This window comes from Periplaneta americana, chromosome 12 (genome assembly GCF_040183065.1).
Source record: "Periplaneta americana isolate PAMFEO1 chromosome 12, P.americana_PAMFEO1_priV1, whole genome shotgun sequence".
In the NCBI taxonomy this organism is placed as follows: Eukaryota; Metazoa; Arthropoda; class Insecta; order Blattodea; family Blattidae; genus Periplaneta; species Periplaneta americana.
In genome coordinates, this window is record NC_091128.1 from 160326007 (window position 1) to 160351036 (window position 25030).

Genomic DNA, 25030 nt, shown 5'->3' on the forward strand with positions numbered 1-25030 from the left:
ACTGGAACATCCACCGTACTCACCTGATATGATCCATGCGATTACGATCTTTTCACCAAAGTGAAAGAACCACTGCGAGGGACCCGGTACAATACCAGAGATGAACTTATCCGTGCTTTAGGGCGGTCAATACGGAACATCAACAAAGATGGACGCTCTGATGGTGTACGACGCCTTCCAAACATTTGGCAAAAGGTAATAAATAAGGGAGGCGACTATATAGAAGGTACGTAAATGTTGTACCCCTGTGAATAAAGCCATGTCAGAAATATCGAACTGTTGCCATTACTTTTTATCCAACCCAAGTATCAAAGGCATGTCACAAGAGTATTATAAATTAGCGAGAGCTTATACGAAAGTGCTATAATAAGATAAAGCAGTACCGACAGTGGCATTGACAGTATTTTTAACAATTTCATTCACATTTAATTGAAAAATGTATTGAAATATCGTATATGATTAACACGAACTGGAGCGAACAATAGCCATTTCTTACGAGATAAAGCAGAGATGTTCCTCAAATTCTCGAACCGGGACGGCCATTTTGAGTCTTACTTACCGGGAGACTCTTGGAGAAAAATGTGAAATTTGTTAATGACTCCATAATTATGTGACTCAGACTCACTTCCATATAATTGACTCCATATCGTCCCCTGAATGCAAGAACTAGGTAACTTGATTTTTCATATTTTGTGACATTGCCTATTTACTTATTTATTGCACTAAGGAATATGTCTCGTTTTCCTTTACCTATTTGTTATATTGGAAAATAGATGTCGCTGGTATCGTTCGATCAGTTATCTAGATCCTGGAGTACATTTTGTGCGGTTTTTGCTATACTATAAAAGAGGTAACTAAAAAACGCAAATTTCGAGTTACCTAGTTCTCGCATTCAGGCGACGATATAATTTCGTATGAATCACCTTTTACTTAGCGATCAGTGCAAGCACAATCTTTAATTTAAGCACAATCATGATGTAAAGTATGCTTTGTCCATTACTGTGGCGTAACGGTTAGGACATCTGACCGTGAAACGAGCGGGCCCGGGTTCAAATCCTGGTTGGATTTTTCTCGGTCCCCCCCCCTCCAACCAATTGGAGCAGAATTGCTGGGTAACTTTCGGCGTTGGCCCTCGGACTCATTTCGCCATCATTAATTCACATATCATCATCATCATCTATACCATAGCCTGGGTTAAGTTTACAGTGTGGCGTGCCATAGGCCTACTTGTACAAGAGTGCGGCCATTTGGATACCCAATCATTCACAGAACAGGAGTGGCAAGCACAATAAGCCTCAGAGGTTGCAGTATAAGCCTTTGGGTACTTCCTCCGTACAAGAGAGAGAGAAAAAAATTCCTTAATTTAATATTATATCTGATCTGTGCAGGTCGTATTTTTCCGACCCCATCAACGACTCCGACTTCTTCGAGAGCTGCAAGCAGCCAGACAATTTCAAGAAGCTGCTGTACGGCCTCTGCTTCTTCCACGCTCTGGTGCAGGAGAGGCGCAAGTTTGGGCCGCTTGGGTGGAACATTCCGTACGAATTCAATGAAACAGACTTGCGCATCAGTGTTATGCAGCTGCACATGTTCCTGGACGAGTACGAGGTGAGCAAGGGCAAACTTCGCTTAGAAAACACACACACAACATGTTACAGGAACGGTAGAGTAAGGTTATCGATTTTTCTTTTCTGGGGACAGATTTCGAGTTTTGAAAAAATACATTCAACAGTGCATCAGTTATTCATAGATTTCAAAAAGGCGTATGACTCGGTTAAGAGAGAAGTCTTATATAATATTCTTATTGAATTTGGTATTCCCAAGAAACTAGTTCGATTAATTAAAATGTGTCTTAGTGAAACTTACAGCAGAGTCCGTATAGGCCATTTTCTATCTGATGCTTTTCCAATTCACTGCGGGCTAAAGCAGGGAGATGCACTATCACCATTACTTTTTAACTTCGCTCTAGAATATGCCATTAGGAAAGTTCAGGATAACACAGAGGGTTTGGAATTGAACGGGTTACATCAGCTTCTTGTCTATGCGGATGACGTGAATATGTTAGGAGAAAATCCATAAACAATTACGGAAAATGCAGAAATTCTTGTTGAAGCAAGTAGAGCAATAGGGTTGGAAGTAAATCCCGAAAAGATTAAGTATATGATTATGTCTCGTGACCAGAATGTTGTACGAAATGGAACTATAAAAATTGGAGATTTATCCTTCGAAGAGGTGGAAAAATTCAAATATCTTGGAGCAACAGTAACAAATATAAATGACACTCAGGAGGAAATTAAACGCAGAATAAATATGGGAAATGCGTGTTATTATTCGGTTGAGAAGCTCTTATCATCCAGTCTGCTGTCCAAAAATCTGAAAGTTAGAATTTATAAAACAGTTATATTACCGGTTGTTCTGTATGGTTGTGAAACTTGGACTCTCACTCTGAGAGAGGAACATAGGTTCAGGGTGTTTGAGAATAAGGTGCTTAGGAAAATATTTGGGGCTAAGCGGGATGAAGTTACAGGAGAATAGAGAAAGTTACACAACACAGAACTGCACGCATTGTATTCTTCACCTGACATAATTAGGAACATTAAATCCAGACGTTTGAGATGGACAGGGCATGTAGCACGTATGGGCGAATCCAGAAATGCATATAGTGTGTTAGTTGGGAGACCGGAGGGAAAAAGACCTTTAGAGAGGCCGAGACGTAGATGGGAGGATAATATTAAAATGGATTTGAGGGAGGTGGGGTATGATGATAGAGACTGGATTAATCTTGCAAAGGATAGGGACCGCTGGCGGGCTTATGTGAGGGCGGCAATGAACCTTCGGGTTCCTTAAAAGCCATTTGTAAGTAAGTAAGAATTTTTCCCAATAAAGGCCATGGTTTTTGTTTTGTGTACAGAAATTTCTAAATTGTACTCTTTTGCTTTTTGATATAGCCTACGAACTGCCGTTTGTAAGTTGTCTTCTGATAATTAAATCATCTGCATAGAGCATGCTTTAAAGAATTAAAATAGTCATTCTATGCACATATTAAAAATGTTCATTTTACTTAATGTGATGGACCACTGAAATTTCTATTTTTGAAACTACTGATAGGATTTTTTTTCATTTTTAACCACTAAGTAGAACTATGTCAATGAGTACATGGTCAAAGTTTCATATAGAGTGGATGAAAGATGTAGATACAGTAATTAATTTAATTAAAACAATCTATACGCCACTGCTGCCCAGTGCGTCCATTCAGTTTGTAAGATATTTTAATATCCTTTTGGTCAAAGTGTAGCCAATAATGAAATCCATGTACGCCGGTGTTTGTTTTTTGTGCCCCCTTTACATCAAGAGAAAAAATATATTACTTATTCATATTTTTTTCCCCTTTGAATAATAGAGATATATAGGCTACATATGTAAAAATTTATATCTCATGTTCTATGTTACTGAGAAAGAAAGCAGTACCGGGGTACATGCTCCACACCCTTCAGAACATAGGGTCTAACTACCAAATTTCATGACTATATCTTAAAACACTCAGGAGAAAAACAAAGTGAAGTAAAGAAAAATGTCTGGCTGGGGAGATTTATTGTTATTGTGATGTCTAAGAAATTTATGGATTTGTTGTTTTCTGTTTCTAGCTGGCTACGGACTGGAAGGTCCGGGGTTCGATCCCAGGTAGTGACAGGATTTTTTCTCGTTGCCAAACTTTCAGAACGGCCCCGAGGTTCACTCAGCCTCCTATAAAATTGAGTACCGGGTCTTTCCCGGAGGTAAAAGGCGGTCAGAGCGTGGTGCCGACCACACCACCTCATTCTAGTGCCGAGGTCATGGAAAGCATGCCCCCCATGTGCCTTCATGGCATGTTACGGGGATACCTTTTTTTAGTGTGAAGTGCAGTTTTGGGTGTATTTTGTTTGTAGGTTTTCAATCTCTTCTCTATTCCAAAAGCACAGCAGTCTGAAAGGTTATTGTTGTGCTTGTTGGAAAGAGAGCACGAGGATTTGCCTGAAATCCTCTTTACAATGGGGAAAACCTCAGAGGAAACCCACACCTGCTTATCAGTCCAAGCAGTATTCGAACTGATATGCTAATCAGCCTCAGATCTCGAGTTCAGTCCGCTATTCTCTGAGCTATGTCGGTCAGTGGCCAACAACGAAAGTTACACAGTATAATGTTCTGATTACAGGATGTTCAGTTCGAGGCTCTTCGTTACCTCACTGGCGAGTGCAACTACGGGGGCAGAGTGACTGACGATTGGGATCGCCGCACACTCAACACGATCCTGAAGAAGTTCTATTGCCCTGAACTGGTGGACATAGATATGTACACATTATCTCCGTCTGGTACGTCTCACACCCATAATGAGGTCATTGAGGTCAGAATCACAGCAAGAAAAATATTCAACAACACTTTATCATAATATTTTACTACACCTCCCACAAAAATGCTTTTCTTTTTTATCATGTTATGAGTTATATATTTTTTGTAACACATTTTCTTGAGCTAACATTTACAACACAACTTCATCATCATGAACATAGTTAGGTTTAGACATGCGGTCAAAATGACCGGTGCTGGTGCTACTAGGTAGTTTGAAAGTTCGATTACATGTCCAAATCAAGGTGAGGGATGATAGAGATTAGGAAGTAAGGAATAAAGAGGAGAATACTCAGGAGGGGCAGGGAAATAATAGAATAAATTGAAATATACTGGAAGAGTAAATCAGCGAAGAGTTATTAATTGTAAATTATAGGGATAGAATAGAAAAGGGAGAAAGAATGAAATGGATAGGAGAGAAAACGATGAGTAGAAGTAGGAGATGAAAGGGAGTAGAATGACAGAGGCATAGGATACATAAAAATATAGAAAGTGACCTATCATTTATAAATTAATGAAGAAAAAACAAAGTATATGCCAGTCACGAGAGCTAATATAAATGGACCCCCCTTACTTGGAAATAGGCTCTTTTAAATTTGAAACTGTCCATAGTTTTATCTATCTTGGCTCTGAAATTAGCAACAAAAATAATGTTAGTTCTGAAATAAAAAAAACTAATATTATCTGCCAATAGATGCTTTTATGGTCTTAGAAGACATATGAAATCTCAAATTATATTTAGGAATACAAAAATTATTATGTATAAAACTCTTATAAGGTCTGTACTATCTTACGCATCTGAGACTTGGCCATTGTCGAAGTCAGATGCGACATTATTATGTACATTTGAAAGAAAGATTCTTAGGCAAATCTTTGGATCAGTTAGAGAAAACGGAACATGGAGAAGAAGATATAATTTCGAACTGTACAGATTATTATAATGAGCCGGACATTGTTAAATTTATAAAAATAAGAAGATTGGATTGGGCCGGGCATGTTGTGAGAATGCAAGATGATAGAGTTGCGAAGAGAGTTTTTAAATTTATTCCGATGGAAAGAAGGAAGGTTGGGAGACCGAGATTGAGATGGGAAGACTGTGTGATGGATCACATCAAGACTTTGGGTATTAGAAATTGGAGAATTTTGGCATTGGATAGGGAGGAATGGCGAAAACTTCTGAAGAAGGCCAGGGCCCATGAAGGGCTGTCGTGCTATTGATGATGATGATGATGATGATGATGATGATGATGATGATGATGAAAGTGACCTATAGAAGAAATGATGTAGAAGTGAGAGGACATAGATTATGAGTGAGAGAAGACAGGAGCAGTTTTGGTTAAAAGTAGTGTAATGAAAGGAAATGCTGGCCCGTCAGTGGCGGCTGATTGACTGAGGCAAGTGAGGCCAGGTCTCAGTCACTTGGCTTAACTGAAATCAAATTTTGTGTTTTTATATAATATATTAGTTATTTGAATGAAGCATATATCGCTGTAGAAGTATTTGAAAACTTTGTGATGTATATAGACCTGTTTTGCAGTAAATTTTTTTCCTGAGGCCAGAATCGCTCATGCCGGGTCTGGCTTGTGATGTATATAGATCTGTTTTGCAGTAAAATTTGTTCCTGGGGCCAGGATGGCTCGTGCCGGGTCTGGCTTCTGAATTTTCTGTATTTTCGCGGGCTTTGAGCTTGTGCTTAAAACGTTATAGCTGAGGCACAATTCGGCTGGCCTGGTCAGGTTTCACTCCTCCCATCCATGGGCCGGCCTCAAGGGTAGAGTGGGGTGGGAATAGCAGTGGTGACTTGTCTTCCTAAATAGGCCATAAATAACACAAATTCCAGTTCTTTGACAGGCAAAGACCCACACTATTCCCTCCCCTTATGTCTTAGTTTATGTCTTAAGCTAGGGTGTTGTACTATTGCACTTCGTAGTACAGTAGTGAATCTGGGCCAATGTTGTTATGTACTTCGGGAAAATATAAACAGAAACAAATGCGAGAAATAATGCTGGTGTAGTTAATTCATTGTTAGAATGTCCTTTTTCGAGAAGAAATAATATTGAAAGAAAGGAAGTTTTAAATAAAGAGAGAGCCTACCGTGATACGACATTGCTGACAATTTTTCTGACAGATAATCTTAAAACTGCGAGTTTCTATTGCATCCTGGTATGGGCAACATAAATGGTTAAGTGGTAATGTGGTGCAAAATAACCTTTTCTGTTGGCCTTGTTAGAAAAGAAATAAAAAGGAAAGAAAGAAAGGAGATTTTCAACACATAATATGGGATGCTTCATCACACTGAAACAATCACTGAAACTCACAGCATAACAGCTTATATGGTGAGTGAAATTATTATTTTTCATTAATAGTAGGCTAATAATAATAATAATAATAATAATAATAATAATAATAATAATAATAATAATACTAATAATAATAGTAATAATAATAACACTAATACAGTAATAATGGTATTAATAATATAATAACAATAATAATTAATATCATAAATAAACATTTCATATCAGAGGCACTTAAACTAGTTGCACCTGGCCTCACCGAGGATTTTGATCACCAGCCGCTACTGTGGCCCGTATACGTGAATGTGAAGGGCCAGCAGGACCGAATGTATTGTGGGACAATAAATCACATCATAACATTACTATGTCCAAATAGTGTGATCAATAGAGAAGAGCTCACTGCATATCCAAAAAAGATGCCGCTCAGTAATGCTGAGAGTTAAAAGAGATACAGAAAGCGGCGTGTGCAGAAGCGAGGGCAGCCGCTGTATATAACAGTCGTGTATTTTGAGAAGCTAGCTATTGTTTGAAGTTATCACGCCAAAATGCCCACAGCAGTTTCAGCGACATGGCCTACAAATTTTATTTTTTCACGGTCAGACTAATTGGAGCTTCTTCCTCATGTTTGGTGCAGGAATCTACTTCGTGCCAAACGCCAAGGAGCACGACTTCTTCGTGGATTACACCCGCAACCTGCCCCTCATCACGCATCCTGAGGTGTTCGGCATGCACGACAATGCAGACATCCAGAAGGACCAGCAGGAGTCGGACCTCCTGTTTTATAGCATCCTGCTGACGCAGGTAAGTTATACCAAATACTTGTGCATTACTATAAAGATTTAAAAGACTTATGATTATGACACACTAATAATATTTGTGGATTTATTTTTCTTGCTGCTCAGGACAGAACTGTAAGTCGTCATCGTCATTATTGGTACTACAGCCTCCATTCGTTTCTGTTTCCATCCTTATACTCCCAGTAGTTTCAAGTCTTGTTCAACACTATCCAACCATCTAATGTTAGGCCATCCAATTCTTCTTTTGTCATCTATTTTTGTTGAAGTAGTAACTATACGGCATGGATCCATCTCCTTTTCTCTGTAAAGGTGTCCCAGCCATCTAATCCTTGAAGGTTTAATTATTTTAGTTATATTGGTGTCATCACAGGCCTCATATAATTCATCCTTATATATTATACCAAACTCTCAATACCATGACTACAATACTAGAACTTCCAGTAATATGCATTTAAAATACCACAGGCTTACCAGAAGTCTTAACAGTATATCTCATAATGGTTGTAAATTATACAACAAGCTCCCCTTACATATCAGGAAGTGTACCCAAAAAATTTTCAAGAAATCGGTAAAAAATATACTGTTGAAGCACATGCCACTGAGCATAAACAAGTACCTAAATTTAAATCTTGAACAGGAAATGTAACAATCTCTATTTTATATACTGTTATTGTTTGCTGTTGTTTTCCCTGTTTACTGCTCCTTACCTTCCTCTTCATGCACTTGGTAGAACCACAAACTGACAAGATTGTCATTATAATAAAATACACAATATTAGAAAGTGATTATTATTATTATGTTATAATTATAATTGTTGTCATTACTATTGTATTTGTTTACATTACTATTATACCATTGTATTAACATGTAATTGTTATCTGACGATGCCATGAATCCTTGTATTCTGACGGCTAATAAATACAATTACAATTACAAAAAAAAATATCTAATGCACCAGTTATCATTTTCACGTATAGTGTCAACAATTTTCCTTTAATGTCATTAATTTCAAGGGGTTATTCTTTGAGATAATTCAAACAAAAAAAAGTTTAATATAATCCTGTTCATTTTTGTTTCCTTTTCATGGAAAAAATTGTTACTATATGAAACATTTCATAGCGTGTTTTGGGAAAGCCATTGATTTAATCCCCAATATGCTCAGTCAATTTAAGAGAGCAGTGTATTATGATAAAATGAATGATTGAAAGAATTTTAGTTTTGTCCTTTAAATGTGCAGAAGTTACATTTGAGATGATCAAATTTCTGCACATTTAAAGGACAAAACTAAAATTATTTCTACTATTTATTATCATAATTCACAGCTCTCTTAAAAAGACTGAGCATATTGGGACTTAATTCAGTGGCTTTCCCAAAACAAGCTATGAAATATTTCATATAATTTTTTTTCCTCGAAAAGGTAACAAAAGCCAGCAAAATTGCATGAAAGTTTTTTGTTTGAAATATCTCAAAGGATAACCCCTTGGAATTAATGACATTTCTTACGGTTCATCTGTATATTTCGGTCTTTGAAGGCTAAGGTATCTGGAAGTAAATTCTTTTTTAAATCCAAAGTATCCTCTATTGCTTAATGTTAATCATTGCTTAATTTCTTTGTCCATTTTATTTTCATCTGTAATTTTATTGTTGTGCCTCAGTATTTAAATTCTTACGCCATACTTTTTTTGTAATAAACAGAATTTGACTGTCATATCATTATGAAAGCGATATAAGAATTCATTTTGTGGTGAAACCACCACTGGTTCCTATGTAGTGGTTTGCAAATTAATTCTTATTTAAACAGTGACAATTTAAGTTTTAGGTTTGCACTTTTCCTGGTTTGATTTTGAATATTATCCTGTACAGAAAAGCACTCAACAGAATACTGTTTAAAATTAGACATTTCAAAGCAATATTTTACTTCACAGTAACATTCCAATTGCACATAATTGATATCTTTCAACTAGACTCATTACTAACATGTTTGATTCTGATGTGCACTGCTGCCCTACCAGGACATAGTGTTAAGGGTGAGTACTGATCACAAATGGCTTATAAATAATAAATGCAGTTTCGTCACTCTTTGTTCTGCAATTTTCTTCAAATAAATTGTATCTTGTTGTTTACATACAGTATAAGCTTTTTATTGGTTTATAAGATGTTCTAGAATACCAGTCTTTAACATTATTTTTCAAGCTCACTTCCACTTATTTTATCGTAAGCTTCCTCGAAATCTACTGGGTGTTCATTTCAAAGTGTGTCATGACGTCACTGTTGTTGGGTCACTGATTTGAAGCGAGTTTCAGCTTATATGTTAGAGAAGTTGCCTATTATTTAAGGCGTTCTTCAATCTGAACTTGAGAACGTGTACGATATAACTTGAACGTCATAGCAATAGATGGCGGTCTGTACAGTCTGTATGCTACCATAACCTCTTTCGAACTGTGTTTTGCGCCGGCAAGTCGTAAGCAGGGTATTTGTTATCATCGGTTGCGTACGGTAACATTCCACAACACAAATCAAATGCTCCGTGTCCATGTTGACCATCGAAGTTAATGTCAACAAATACGTAAGTAATCATCTTAACCCTCTCCCCATATCCCGACAGTACGTATTTCCAAACAGTTCACATTCCTGCCACTACCGGCGTTACCGTACGTATCGGTACGTACTCTTCAGAATGAACGCCGTACTTGCTAGGCAACTTCTCTACCTCTTAAGTTATACACCTCTGCGGAAGTGTATGAAGATTGAATTCTCTAGGCTCATCGGCTAGCCACATAACGACATACAGCGAGCCATGACACATTTTGAACTGAACACCCAGTATAAATGTTGAAATATAAGGAAGGAGATAAAATGTCCAATTCTTCTTAGGAATCAAATCTTAGTTGGATTTGTAGCTAATACTGCCTGCAGTAATTATAAATAATTATGATCTTAGTATTTTGTTAAGAAGTCCAACAGTATTAAGTCGTATTGTAATGAACAAGAAACGATTATCTTGAAATGAATATCATCAACTTGCGAGAAAATATAAACTTAAAGTGTAATTAATTGTTTAGGATACTTTGGCATCGGAAAGCTCAGCAAAGACGCCAGACGAGATTGTGCTCGAGGTGTCAGGTGACATTCTGCAAAAACTCCCTAAAAATTACGATCTGGATGCAGCCCAGGAGAAGTACCCCACGCTGTACAACCAGTCCATGAACACCGTGCTGGTGCAAGAGATGGGCAGGTTCAACGTACTGATGTCCTGCATCAGGAAGAGCCTTATCGATATTCAGAAAGCTATTAAAGGTAATTGTTCAGTTATATAATTAAGATTAATAATTTTACTGGAATGGTCTTAAACTGTTTTACCATTTGTTGTCCAGAAGATATCCATGTACGAGGGGTGATCAAAAAGTTCTTACCCTCACCATGATCTAGACGTGCTAGGGATATGAAATTTTGCAGGTTTATAGGTGGATATCTTAGTAATATGCATGCCAGTTTTTATTGTTGTAGGTTGAACTGAACTGTAGTTAGAGCCAAGAGAATTGGAGGAGGCATCATGCTGGACAAAGTTAAAGTTAATATTGCAAAACAGGCAACATATTTGCAACCAAGACCTCTTCAAGTGATATATCTATCCAGTGCTTTTGCTTCAGTAAAGTCTCATTTTATAAACCTATGGATCAACAATTGGCTCTCTTCTGACAAAGGAAAAATTTTACAGTCTGTACAAAAGAAACCAAATTACCTGGAAATGTACAAAAACTTGCCCAGACAGGTTCAAACATTTTTAACAAGAGCCAGAACAGGTCACATTGTCACTCAATTGTACCTACACCGATTTCACATTTCTGATAATCCTACTTGTCTGTGGTGTAATAATCATGATGAAGATCTGGAACCCATTCTTCTATACTGTCCATCCATAAACCACAAAAGAAGTAAATAAAAATCATCAGTATCAGTTGCAGAAGACACAGCCCTGCAGTATATATTGACTACACCCCCACCTCTGGCTACTAGCAACAGGCATCTATAATGAACACCAATCAAAATACCCCTCATTCTTCGTGAAAAACAACTGAATAGCAAACAGCTGGATACATTAAGAAGATTGATTGATTGATGCTGGACAAAGTTGGATAATGAGCCGTGATTAGGTTCCTCCATCTTGAAGGGAAATCTGCCAAAATAATACACAAAGAGATTAGATTAGTGACCATGGATGAAAGCTGGGTATATTCATATGATCCTGAAACTAAAGAAATGAGTAAAACATGGAGACATCCCTTACATCCACTCCCAAAAAGGCTAAGGTCATCCAACAAGGTCAATTTGTCAGTGTTTGGGATTGGCAGATTACTTACAAAAAAGGTCTACAATTACAGGAACTTGCTACAAAAGCTACAGGATGCTATCAAAGAAAAAAGACATGGTTCGCTATCAAAAGGAGTGTTGCTGGTAGCTGACAATACAGCTGCAGAAGCTGTCAATTTTGTTCGCAATTGTGGGTATAAATCTCTACCCCATCCACCCTACTCACCTGACCTGGCAGGCTCTGTCCTGTCTCCAAATACGAAGAAACGTTTACAGGGAAGAAGAATCCCAATGATGAGGCAGTAATTAATGAATTTGAAACTTGACTCTCCTCCAAATCTGCAGACTTCTACGCAGATGGTATTAATGCTATGATTCAGTGAAAATAACGAATGGAAATTTTGTTTTAACTCTAAAAAAATAAAATAATGTTTCAGTTTTCTAAATATGTGTTTATTTTGGCCCTATGACAATTTAAAGACCCTTAGGACGAATTTAAAGAGACCAGCGCGTGTGTGGAGCTGCAGCCCTTTAAACTGACACTCAGCTGTCATTCTGACAGACTTTGTTCTTCATTCTAACTAATTTTACTTTTCCTTTAGTTCCTAATTCGCGCTGTTACGTAGGAGAAAAATGTTGTTGTTGTTTTCTAATGCCAGGCGTTTGACAATAAAGTCATTTGACCTCTTGCACTCCAATATTTTTCAAAGATATTATCATGGCCAGCCACTGAAGCACAGATTTTGAGGTGTTCCGAATCCATTTCTTGGTTTTAGTTGCACAATGGACAGTTAGGGGACTGATATATTCCAATTCTATGCAGGTGTTTGGCCAAACAATCATGGCCTGTTGCCAATCTAAATGCAGCTACAGACGATTTTTGTGGTAAATCGGGAATTAACTGTGGATTTTGATGCAGAGAGTTCCATTTTTTCCCTTGGGATTGAGTCATCAAATTTTGTTTGTTGAAGTCTAAGTATGTAGATTTAATAAATCTCTTCACAGAGTAATACGTAGATTTAGTAACAGGTCTGTAAGTAGCAGTGCTGCCCTTCTTTGCTAAAGCATCCGCATTCTCGTTTGCCAGGATTCCACAGTGGGATGGTATCCATTGGAATACAATTCTTTTATTGAGTGATAATAATTGAGAGAGCATTTTAGTTATAGGACAAAAATGTGCGTGGTAGACTTGTATAGGAAGGAAGATATTACATACATGCTGTACTTTGATACTAGTTTTCTCGATTTTTCCAATTTCCAACATTTTGTAACATTCAAAATGCTCTAATGAATGCAGTTTTTCTCCAATCTCAGAGAAATTTTGCACAGAAGTCCACAAAAGCAAGTGAAGTAAACTGACACATGCGTTTTCTTCTGCTATTGCAAGTATTCAAATCGTCATGTGTTGAGGATGTGATAAGTTTTAAAAAATTGAAACTGAAAGGTTAAATATACAGTAAAATCCCAATAAGACGCTGTTCAAGGGACCAGTGTAAAACGCGTATTAACTGGGACCGCGTATTAGGCAGGTATACTAATTTTGACTTATGTACAGTATCTATTAGCATTTTTCTTTATTGAAATGCAATATTTATGAAAGGTAATTCAGTATTACTCCATTATATAATTACTGTACTGTACGTTAAAGACATTTACAATATGTACTGTACTTCATTCTTTCGAAAAAAAAAAAAAAAAAAGCCATTTATAGTTGTTTGCCGTGTGCGTGTTCTCCAAGTCCTCATGTTTACCACACTTCAGTTTCTGCGATTACATCCTCCCGATGTTGCAGCTGTAGTGATTGAGTCGCGATTTTTTATTATCGTTCTTAATGTCGATGATGGGATTCCTAATGAATCAGAGAGTTGTTTCTGAGTAAGAGTACTGTTCTCATCGTACTTTCTGAAGATTTCCAATTTTTCCGACACAGAAAGCGCTTTTCGTTTAATGCTCATTGTAATCACATTCACAGACACTTCAATACACTAAAGGACAACAAACTGCCCAGCAAAAATTTCCAGAATTTTATTACGGCCGAGTGAGTAATGCTGTTTGAGAGAGAGGGTTAGCAAGAGGGTGAGGTATTGTAACTGTATGTAGGCTTTAACCACACAGATAAGGAGTCGAATAAGAGAGCGTAACAAGAGGGTGAGGTATACTAAGGTATGAAGTATGAAGGTTTAAATGTGCAGGTAAAGGGTCGAATACCAATACTTTTCAGGTTAATGGCACCAGTGAGTTCAGTGACCAAAATGTTTCATTGCTGTTACAGTACATTGCTGAAAATTACATCGAAAATATTCCACAAAAACAGCGTATTATGCGGGACTTGAGTGCAACAAACGGGGTATTTTATAAAGGCGTTATATATGAAATGTGTAGGGACCGGACAAAAACAGCCTATTATGTGGGACTTGAGCGCAACAAACGGGGTATTTTATAAAGGCGTTATATATGAAATGTGCAGGGACCGGACAAAAAAAGCGTATTACACGGGATAGCGTAATAAGCGGGCGTGTCTTATCGAGGTTTTACTGTATTTTTCTTAAAAAAAATAATGGAAAAATATGAAAAGCATGTGTCATATTTTACATACATCTATCTGAAATAAATTAAATATAAATTTAAAGAAAAATTATGTAAACAGTGAAAATTGGGACAATTATAATTCAGTATTAAAAAAACAACAAAAATTATAAACTAGAAATATCAAAGTGAAAATTTGTGTACTGCATGTCCACATTGTAATAAATATGTGGTAAAAGCTTCAGATTAATTGGTGTAAAAATGTAGAAGTTAGGAATTTCAAGTCCCATAGCCTTAAAGGACTGTTTCACAGATGTGAGAAGTATGTAATCATGAGAGATGGATATGTAGAGAAAGAAGAGTCAACGGAGGACTAAAATTTCAGATCCTTGACACATCTAGATCATGGTGAGGGTAAAAATTTTTTGAACATCTCTCGTATTCGTGGTATTCCTCAGACCCAGTGACTACCCCAGTAACCACTGAGGAAAATCTACTGGACTACTAAATATATTTCATATATGATTAAATTAAGTTTCAATTTTCTACCAATGTACCAGGGCTGGTGCTGATCACAGTGGAACTCGAAGAGGTTGCAACTAGCATCCTCACAGGCAGGGTGCCAGCCATGTGGATGAAGAAATCGTACCCATCTCTGAAACCTCTCGGGAGCTACATTAATGACTTTCTGGCCCGCATAAATTTCCTTCAGGTATGTCAGTTATTGCCATATTTTAGGGGACACTCCACTAAAAATGACAACTTTTTTCCTAATTATTTTTTTCAACCAACTTTGAGAGCATAGTCACTATGTAAAGGGCTAACAAAATCCAAATTCTGAACTCTCAAATGTTTTTGGCTTTTGATTTTTTAAATTTTTTTTTCTATTCATTTTAGAAATATTTTCAAACCCAAGATTTTAGTAGAAGATTAAATTTTTAAGCTTCATGTTTTTTGGTTACATTCATAAGACATAGAGAAACGTTTCTATGAATTCATTTTATAAAGTATCTCATTTATTCACTTTCAAAAATTTTATTTTTTGAAATGTTGAAAGTGTTATTTTTTATATAATTGATGAAAAAATATATTAATAAAATAAACTAGTAGCATTTCTTATAAAATAAATGCATAGAAACATGCAGTTATTTCATAAATACTTGCAGTAAAAATTTCATCCAGATTGATTAATATATGGCATAAGAAAATTGGTGTTTTATCAACAGTAATCTCACTAAACATTCTGATTTTATCGATAAATCTGCGAGTGGAACACGAGCAGATTTATCCAGAGAAAATCAAAACTCGAGTGGGATTTAATTGACTATTACACGATTAGAAGAAAGTATATAAAGATTAGAAGTAACGAAGTACTCCAATACAATAAAATATTAATTGACTTACGAAAATACAACTTATTGTACCATCTCAACATTACAAATATTACGCTAGATGCATGCTAGATGGCAGTAGTGTCTTTATACAGACACTGTAATGATTACTATTCAATAAATCTTAATATTAAACAATCTCTGATACGTGACTGTCCATAATATGATATAGCAGAAGTTCTTTTTATCCTCTCAGAGCAGAAGCTATAACATAACCTAACTAATATACACAAGTGTTAGAAAAGTTTTAATTAACGACGATGACATAAAAAATAAACATGAATAATTTTAAAAGGAATAATTATTGAATATACAATTTTCAAATTTGAATGTGGTTGGTGGTTCAATTGATGTTATATTGGACGTGTGCGTAATAGAAGTGGAACTCGTTGATTTAGGCCTACATGGTGTATTCAACTTATTCAGAATTTCCGAATGAATAATTTTAAAAGGAATAATTATTGAATGTACAATTTTCAAATTTGAATGTGGTTGGTGGTTCAATTGATGTTATATTGGACGTGTGCGTAATAGAAGTGGAACTCGTTGATTTAGGCCTACATGGTGTATTCAACTTATTCAGAATTTCCGAATGAATAATTTTAAAAGGAATAATTATTGAATGTACAATTTTCAAATTTGAATGTGGTTGGTGGTTCAATTGATGTTATATTGGACGTGTGCATAATAGAAGTGGAATTTGTTGATTTAGGCCTACATGGTGTATTCAACTTATTCAGGATTTCCGAATGGTGCTCTTCATTTATTTGTAAATCGGATTTCAGAAGATGCATAGGTATGATCAGTGATTTTGATTAATTCTTGTTCTTGAATGCCAATGTGAGTCATATTTGAAACTGCTGTGCATCGACTGGAGTGGTTTGTAATTTTATATATATTTTTGACGTCCAGACCAGCGCAGTTTCAAATGTTGGCAAACAAAGAAACAAATGCTAGGGACGCGATAAAATTAAACAAATGCTAGGGACGCGATAAAATTGTGCGATAAGCAGCCATGATTGGTTGAAATACATCCTTTCGTACCGTTTTATTGGTCAAAAGTAGTATGACGTAGTAAGAGTGTAATAGTCAAGAAAAATAAACATATGGAAAAATGGATTTGAAAGTAAAATGAATACTTATGTAACACATACATATATACATACATTCAATACATAAGTGTTCTGCCCAAGAGCAAGGTCTTTCACTGCAAACCCAATACCCTACAGTCTTTCCTATTTTCTGCCTTTTAGTCTCCGCATATGATCCATATATCTTAATGTTGTCTATCATCTGATATCTTCTTCTGCCCCGAACTTTTCTCCCGTTCACCATTCCTTCCAGTGCATCCTTCAGTACGCAGTTTCTTCTCAGCTAGTGACTCAATCAATTTCTTTTCTTCTTCCTGATCAGTTTCAGCATTATTTTTTCTTCACTCACTCTTTCTAGCACACTTTCATTTCTTATTCTGTCTGTCCACTTCATACACTCCATTCTTCTCCATACCCACATTTCAAATGCTTCTAGTCGTTTCTCTTCACTTCGTCGTAATGTCCATGTTTCTGCCCCATACAATGCTACACTCCACACAAAGCACTTCACTAATTTCTTCCTTAATTCTTTTTTCAGAAATCGCAGAAATGCTCCTTTTTCTATTAAAAGCTTCCTTGGCCATTGCTATCCCCTTATGTAACACATACCTATTAAAATTCTTCTCCACTACATTCATCTAGTAACTTCAGGGAACCAACTTTAGGAAAAAAAGTTACTAGATTTGTAAAAAGGAATTTTGATGACAAAATAATTTTGACAGCTTTTTAAATGTCTTACAGCCTTAATTAAAAGACAATAAACATATCTGTAATCAGAATTGAACTGAATCCATTTGGAGTATGAAAATACACATTCTAAAGAGGTGAATAGCCAATAAAATTTTCATGATTTTCAGTGGAGTCTTCTATTAAAAGCAAGTATGTATCACATTACTTGGATGGAATTTTATTTTACTTCACGCTGTGTGAACAGGAAGGAGAGATTATTTTAATTTCTGCTTGCAGAAGTGGTATGTTGATGGACCACCTCCAACGTTCTGGCTGTCGGGATTTTACTTCACGCAGGCTTTCCTGACAGGGGCTCAGCAGAATTATGCTCGCAAATATTCCATCCCCATTGATCTACTAGCATTCGATTTTGAGGTATGCTCGACTTCTTTCACAGCTGACTGATTTTGTTTTGCTTTTGGATAAAAGAGTTCACTCATTATTTGAGGTTTTCATCAAAATACAAGTTTTGGATATCCCTGACACAGTATTCTTGTTACCATGCTCACTAGATCCAGAGTTTAAAATATGCATTTTGTGGGCAATGATCTTCGACGTGGCTTCTTTGGAAGGGATATATATATAGTGATGTGGCACAGTCGGTAGAGTGCTGGCCTTTTGTGCCCGAGGTTGTGGGTTCGATCCCAGTCGAGGTCGATGGCATTTAAGTGTGCTTCAATGCGACAAGGTCATATCAGTAATCTACTGGCATGTACAAGAACTCCTGTGGGATAAAATTCCAGCACACTGGCAACGCTGATATAACCTTGGCAGTTATGTCGTTAAATAAAACATAATAAGAAAAATAATAATTCAATGATTCCATTTTTGTGCGTCTTTTGGCTAACAATTTATGAACTAAACTATAAACGACAATATCTTTCAAATGTGATGAAAGATCTTAATTGTAGAGAAATGCATAAAATGCAGGATGTGAAAGCTTGTCACTTGGTGGGCGGGAAAGTGTATTTTCCCCTGCCACTATTCCCACTACCATATTTAAAAAAAAAAGCTATTTATACAGGGTGCCCTGCAATAGGATGTCCATAGCTTAACTACGTATTCATGGGATTTTTTAAAATAATTTACTGGCATGTCACTTGGTGGGTGGGAAAGTGTATTTTCCCCTGCCACTATTCCCACTACCATATTAAAAAAAAAAGCTATTTATACAGGGTGCCATTCTATAGAATGTCCATAGCTTAACTACGTATTCATGGGATTTTTTTTAATAATTTACTGGCATGTCACTTGGTGGATGGGAAAGTGTAATTTCCCCTGCTACTATTCCCACTACCATATTTAAAAAAAGCTATTTATACAGATGTCCTGCAAATGGATGTCCATAGCTTAACTGCGTATTCATGGGATTTTTTTTTAGTAATTTACTGGCATGTCACTTGGTGGGTGGGAAAGTGTATTTCCCCTGCCATTATTCCCACTACCATATTAAAAAAGAAAGCTATTTATACAGGATGCCCTGCAATAGGATGTCCATAGCTTAACTACGTATTCATGGGATTTTTTTTAATAAATTACTGGCATGTCACTTGGTGGATGGGAAAGTGTATTTTCCCCTGCCAATATTCCCACTACCATATTTAAAAAAAAGCTATTTATACAGATGTCCTGCAATAGGATGTCCATAGCTTAACTACGTATTCGTGGAATTTTTTTTTAATAATTTGCTGGCATGTCACTTGGTGGATGGGAAAGTGTATTTTTCCCTGCCACTATTCCCACTACCATATTTAAAAAAAAAAGCTATTTACACAGGGTGTCCTGCAATAGGGTGTCCTGCAATAGGTTGTCCATAGCTTAACTACGTATTCATGGGATTTTTTAAAATAATTTACTGGCATGTCACTTGGTGGATGGGAAAGTGTATTTTCCCCTGCCCCTATTCCCACTACCATATTTAAAAAAAGCTATTTATACAGATGGCCTGCAATAGGATGTCCATAGCTTAACTACGTATTCATGGGATTTTTTAAAATAATTTACTGGCATGTCACTTGGTGGATGGGAAAGTGTATTTTCCCCTGCCCCTATTCCCACTACCATATTTAAAAAAAGCTATTTATACAGATGGCCTGCAATAGGATGTCCATAGCTTAACTACGTATTCATGGGATTTTTTTTTTTAGTAATTTACTAGCATGTCACTTGGTGGGTGGGAAAGTGTATTTTCCCCTGCCACTATTCCCACTACCATATTTAAAAAAATCTATTTATACAGGGTGCCCTGCAATAAGATGTTCATAGCTTAACTACGTAAGAAAGTCAAATCAACATGGGTTCGAACTGCAGTCGTTGCTCAATGAAAACATAAATTCTATAGAGCATTCCACATTAAGAAAAAAACATCGGTTTTATGGGCCTTGCCTAGTACATTGTAGAAGCTATGTGGTAGGTGGGCGTTTCTATGGCAACTGGTCATTTGATGGAACAGCCCCATATGCTCAATGCTTTTTTTTCTTAATGTGGAATACTCTATAAATGAATAAAATGTTATGAATTGTGATTTGATCACAACTTGGAGGAAAAAGCACATTCTGAATTGTCACCTTTGATGCTCTAATGGCTACCATAGTTGTGGAAGCATCATTGAGCTCTTCCTATCAGAGAACCGATCGCTCTTATTACAACACCATCACCCTGTATAAAACAGATTAATTCTCTGTACTGATGCAAACCATATTAGTGCAAATAATTCCTAAGGACTAATTTATTAGATGTTTAACAAAATAAGATGTTTTTTATTCACAGATTATGAAAGAAAGTGATTACAAAACTCCCCCAGAAGACGGAGTATACACGTATGGTTTATTCCTGGATGGTGCTCGGTGGAACCATGACACCTTTGTGCTTGATGAGTCCTTGCCAAAAGTCTTGTACAGTACAGTGCCTATTGTGAGTATGTTATTCAAAATGAACGAAAAAAATTCACTTGTTTCATCCATCATCACCACCATAATAAAAACATGAGAGTTTTAAGACTATACAGTCCTGGCCATACAATTCAAGTCTTCCTGTTCCCTCTATCTCGTTTTGGGTTTTCCACAGTCTACAGTGTAGAGCAATTTTGGGTAGTGGACAACAGCTCACTCTGTCAACATACTGAAGCCAATAATTGTACTGATTTTTCTGCATATCTTCTACTATATGCTCAACTTTCAATGTTCCTCCTTCCTGTTTCTTTGACGATATAAACATGTGAATCATAAATGGATTTGTTTCTATAGTCATGGATGCGTGAATCCTTTTTGACATCCAAATCTCGCTTCCATTTTACAAAACTTCTTTGGATTAAATATAATTAAGTTTTTATTTTGTACCGGTCAACATTTGTCTACTATTTCGTTTTATAATTCCATTTATTTTGTGCTTTCACAACGATATTAAAAGTAAAATTTGAAAACGTAGCATACTGTATTTCCTAAGTATGTGAAAGCGGACACTTGTTCAATTATTATTTGTTATTGAATTCTAATTGTTTTTCGCACTACATTATCATTGCCTGCGTTTGGAAGTAGACATTTCCATACTATATTTTCGAGAAACTTTAAAAACACAATTTTCACGAAAATGGCAATTATACCATTATTTATTTCAAGTCTTCACTTAGGGTACCAGTCCACACCTGTGGAGTAACGGTCAGCTCGTCTGGCCGCGAAACCAGGTGGCCCGGGTTCGAATCCTGGTCGGGACAAGTTACCTGGTTGAGGTTTTTTCCGGGGTTTTCCCTCAACCCAATACGAGCAAATGCTGGGTAACTTTCGGTGTTGGACCCCGGACTCATTTCACCGGCATTATCACCTTGATATCATTCAGATGCTAAATAACCTAGATGTTGATACAGCGTCGTAAAATAACCCAATAAAATAAAATAAAAAAACTTAGGGTACCGGTATACTATTATTATTCCCACTGTTACAAATCAGAAGTGTGTAGCTTTAAGAAACGGGATAAAACGAAAGTAGTATTTGACAGAATAATATAGAAACTCTTGATGGACTCCATTAGCCAAGAATGGAGAATCAGAAAACATTGCACAATCAGATATGGTGTTAAAATTAAATTAAGCCAATCCCGAGGAAAGCAAGATCACAAATTGAGATACAGTAATGATGTTTAAAAAAACTCAAGGGCAATCATCGAATATACAGGATGTATACAAATAGGTGTTAAATAGTGTGAGGACGTACATAAAAGTTTTTAAATGTTTTTTGTTGTTAGGGCTATGTCCCCAAAATATTTGACACTAATTTGCACAGTGGGCTTGGATCCATTGTCCTGGGTTCGGCCCTTGAAAAGCCAAGTCAAGAGTGCAGCCTCAAACTATGAGTCCCATGTACTACGCCCTACGACAGTGGTCGTCAGCACTCGCTGAAATGTGCAAAGGGTATGCGGTGCTGTCCTGTGTGCACTGTCGTGCAACAAGGAGAGATAGAGAGCATACCTGCTAGCAGCTACGAAAGCACTATAGTGCACTGCGTTTTCCACGGGTAAGAGAGGCTAGCCCCAGCATGCTCTGTGCTGACGACCCCTGCCCTACAAAGTCCACTGCTTGGAGTAACGGTTAGCACATCTGACCATGAAACAAATGGGCCCGGATTCAAATCCTGGTTGGGGTTTTGTCTGGAGTTTTCCCTCAACCAATTGAAGTAGAATTGCTGGGTAACTTTCGGTGTTGAACCTCGGACTGATTTCACCATCATTAATTCACATATCATCATCCATACCATAGCCCGGGTTAAGTTCACGGTGCGGTGTGCTGTACTTGTACAAGAGCACTGCCGTTTGGTTACTCAAAGTGGTAAGCACATAAGCCTTCAGGTCCCTCCTCCGTACAAGAGAAAAAAAACCCTAGGAAACAATGGCACCTGGTTCTTTATGCTGAAGAAATATACAATACTTTAAAGATGGTGCTTTAAACAGATTTGCCGTAAGTAAAACACGTTGAATTCTCGAATAAAGTTAAACCCTTCATATTATTTTAATATTCAAGCAGTTCCTTAAAACTAGGTTCACAGCATTGATTTTAAGATGGTGATACTCATCTAGAACGACTGAGGTAGGCCTACTGTTCTGAAAATCAAGCAAAAACGTTTGTTTTGCTTTTATACTTTCCAGAAGTAGGCCCGACTATCACACCTTCCTTCTTACTGATAACGAAATTAAAATAATGTGGGAAACGTAAACAATTACATTTTAATTAATAAAGGCCTTACAATTTCAAATTACAACAAACTGTAACCCACCAAATAAATAATAATCAAATTTTGGATTGCAATTTACAGATATGGCTGAGACCAATGAAGCGAGATGATATTGTAGAACGACCTACATACAGATGCCCCGTGTACAAGACATCAGAGAGGAGGGGTGTATTGTCCACCACAGGCCACTCTACTAACTTCGTTATTGCTATGCTCCTTCCTTCTGGGCAGCCAGAAGACCACTGGATAATGCGTGGGGTAGCCATGCTCTGCCAGCTGTCCGAGTAGCAGAATGGACTTTAACAGCAATGCAATGTGTAATGTAATGTCCGTCCTTATTCAGAGTGCAAAATATTTATATTAGCCTATATCAGCTATATATTACTAGCGTAAATTTTTTTTAAGGAATTTTAAAAGAATATGTTTGTGTAAATTTTCCTTTGTATATCAATAATTATTTTACTGCAAAGAATCTACTAAAATACTTGTATGACAGCTGTAATTTATATCATGTAATTTACGACATATACACAATAAATTATAACATTTTCATTATGATTGAGTTTACTGCTTTATTAATTTTTGATGTGAAGTGTCTTATATTCGGGGTAAGAACGAGAAAAATTGTAACTTTTTGACATGAAAAATTTACTTTGACGTCATTCATGGTACCATTGAAACAGAAGTGTTAAGTGGTTTTCCACAGATTAATTTCTCTCTATTCTCTATTCAATGTGCATCAAGTTTTACCAAACAAGTCATGAAAATATTGGCTACATGGGTTAGATACAGGGTGGGGCAGGGGAACCTGACAATTTATAAGATGTAATATCGACCTCAATAATTGATATGGTATTTAAGGAGTGATACCTACAGACACTACATTCTATTCTATCTCGATTCTGCATTATTTTCCAAATAATTTCTCCTTCAATTGATGCAACTTAATCCCTTAATCCTTGCTTCAATTCCTCAATGTTGGTAGTCTTGTGACGAACTTTACTCTTGAGGTATTCCCATATCCAATAGTGACAAGCAGTTAAATTGGTTACTTGGGAAATGAGAGACAGGATGAAGAAGAAATGAAGGGTTCGGCTGTAAAACATGGTAACCCTCAAAAAGTGAAAAATTGAGATTTCGATATAGGAGGCCTTGGCCATCTGTTATAAAACTATTGAATTACTCAAGTAGTTCAATATGCCATTCAATATTTCAGTTTCAAACTGACCTAGGGTTGGAGTTTCACCTTGAAAACATATGATGCCTTTTTCTCAGAAGTTGTTCTCTGTGGGTTACCATATTTTACAGCCTTCAAATTGTTGGCTCTAGAACTGGATTACTGGCGCCATAGTTGTCAAATTTCGAGGATGGACCACAATAGGAATCAGGATGTCCGTAATATAATGCAGGTATCAGGAGATATCTTACAATCAGTGGAAACTAAACACCTGATATGGTATGGGCATCTCCAGAGAATGTCAGCCGACCGCTGGCCTAATAAGGTCTTCAACTGGACTCCCTCGGAAAAAAAGAGAAGAGGAAGGCCAATGAAAAAATGGAGCAAGGAGATTAGGAGGATATGGTCTGCAGGGGTCTACAAATGGGCGATTGGCAAAACCGGAGTACCTGGAAGTTGAGAAGCGGGAGACGGTGACAGCCGTAAAATTACTCGCAATACAGACATAGTTAAATTGGTTGAATGTGCAGGCCACAGAACATTACCATTTCTGGAAATCATATGGCCTGGAAACAATTCATGCAACATACTGTAAATTTATTTCAACTCAACAATAATAATTCCTTTCTACAATTCACCTTAAACGCTCTTGTCAACAATAGGATTTTCACTCAACACAGTATTCGTTATAGCACTCCACTGACAATGACAATTTACTTGGACTATTACGAACAACAACGAACTATTAATCTTAACTAATATTTACAAAGCACTATTTACAAAATCAGAACTGTCAGTTCTCAGTTCACAGTTCTTCTAGATCAGTCACTCGAGTTCACAGTATCTCGAACCACAGACCTTCAGAGACAGTCCACTGTACTCGAACTCAGGTCCCTCCAACTGCGGTCCACTGCACTCGAACTCAGGCCTTCGGATGCTGACACAGTTGCGGACGCACACTCGAGTCGAACTCCGGTACACAAGACTGGCTTGCTCTGTTCACTGGCTTTCTCACTGAACTAATCATGAATCACACTCTGTCTGAGTTCCCTCGCGCTTCTTCTTTTATAACCACAGGGACGTAGCCTGGAAAGTTCGAGTTATTT

General features: G+C 36.9%; 1 protein-coding gene across 1 annotated transcript in view; it reads left to right on the forward strand.

Moving 5' to 3' along the window:
* The window catches only part of Dhc36C (Dynein heavy chain at 36C), a 152725-nt gene extending 129462 nt beyond the window's left edge, over positions 1 to 23263 (forward strand). Inside the window, exons 54-61 of the mRNA XM_069842371.1 lie at positions 1389 to 1608; positions 4193 to 4349; positions 7315 to 7481; positions 10540 to 10774; positions 14875 to 15026; positions 17763 to 17900; positions 20295 to 20438; positions 22829 to 23263. Of these exons, the coding sequence (XP_069698472.1) occupies positions 1389 to 1608; positions 4193 to 4349; positions 7315 to 7481; positions 10540 to 10774; positions 14875 to 15026; positions 17763 to 17900; positions 20295 to 20438; positions 22829 to 23035 (1420 nt within the window). The 3' untranslated portion in view covers positions 23036 to 23263. The remainder of the gene's footprint in view (positions 1 to 1388; positions 1609 to 4192; positions 4350 to 7314; positions 7482 to 10539; positions 10775 to 14874; positions 15027 to 17762; positions 17901 to 20294; positions 20439 to 22828) is intronic.
* The last annotated feature ends 1767 nt before the right edge of the window (positions 23264 to 25030 follow it).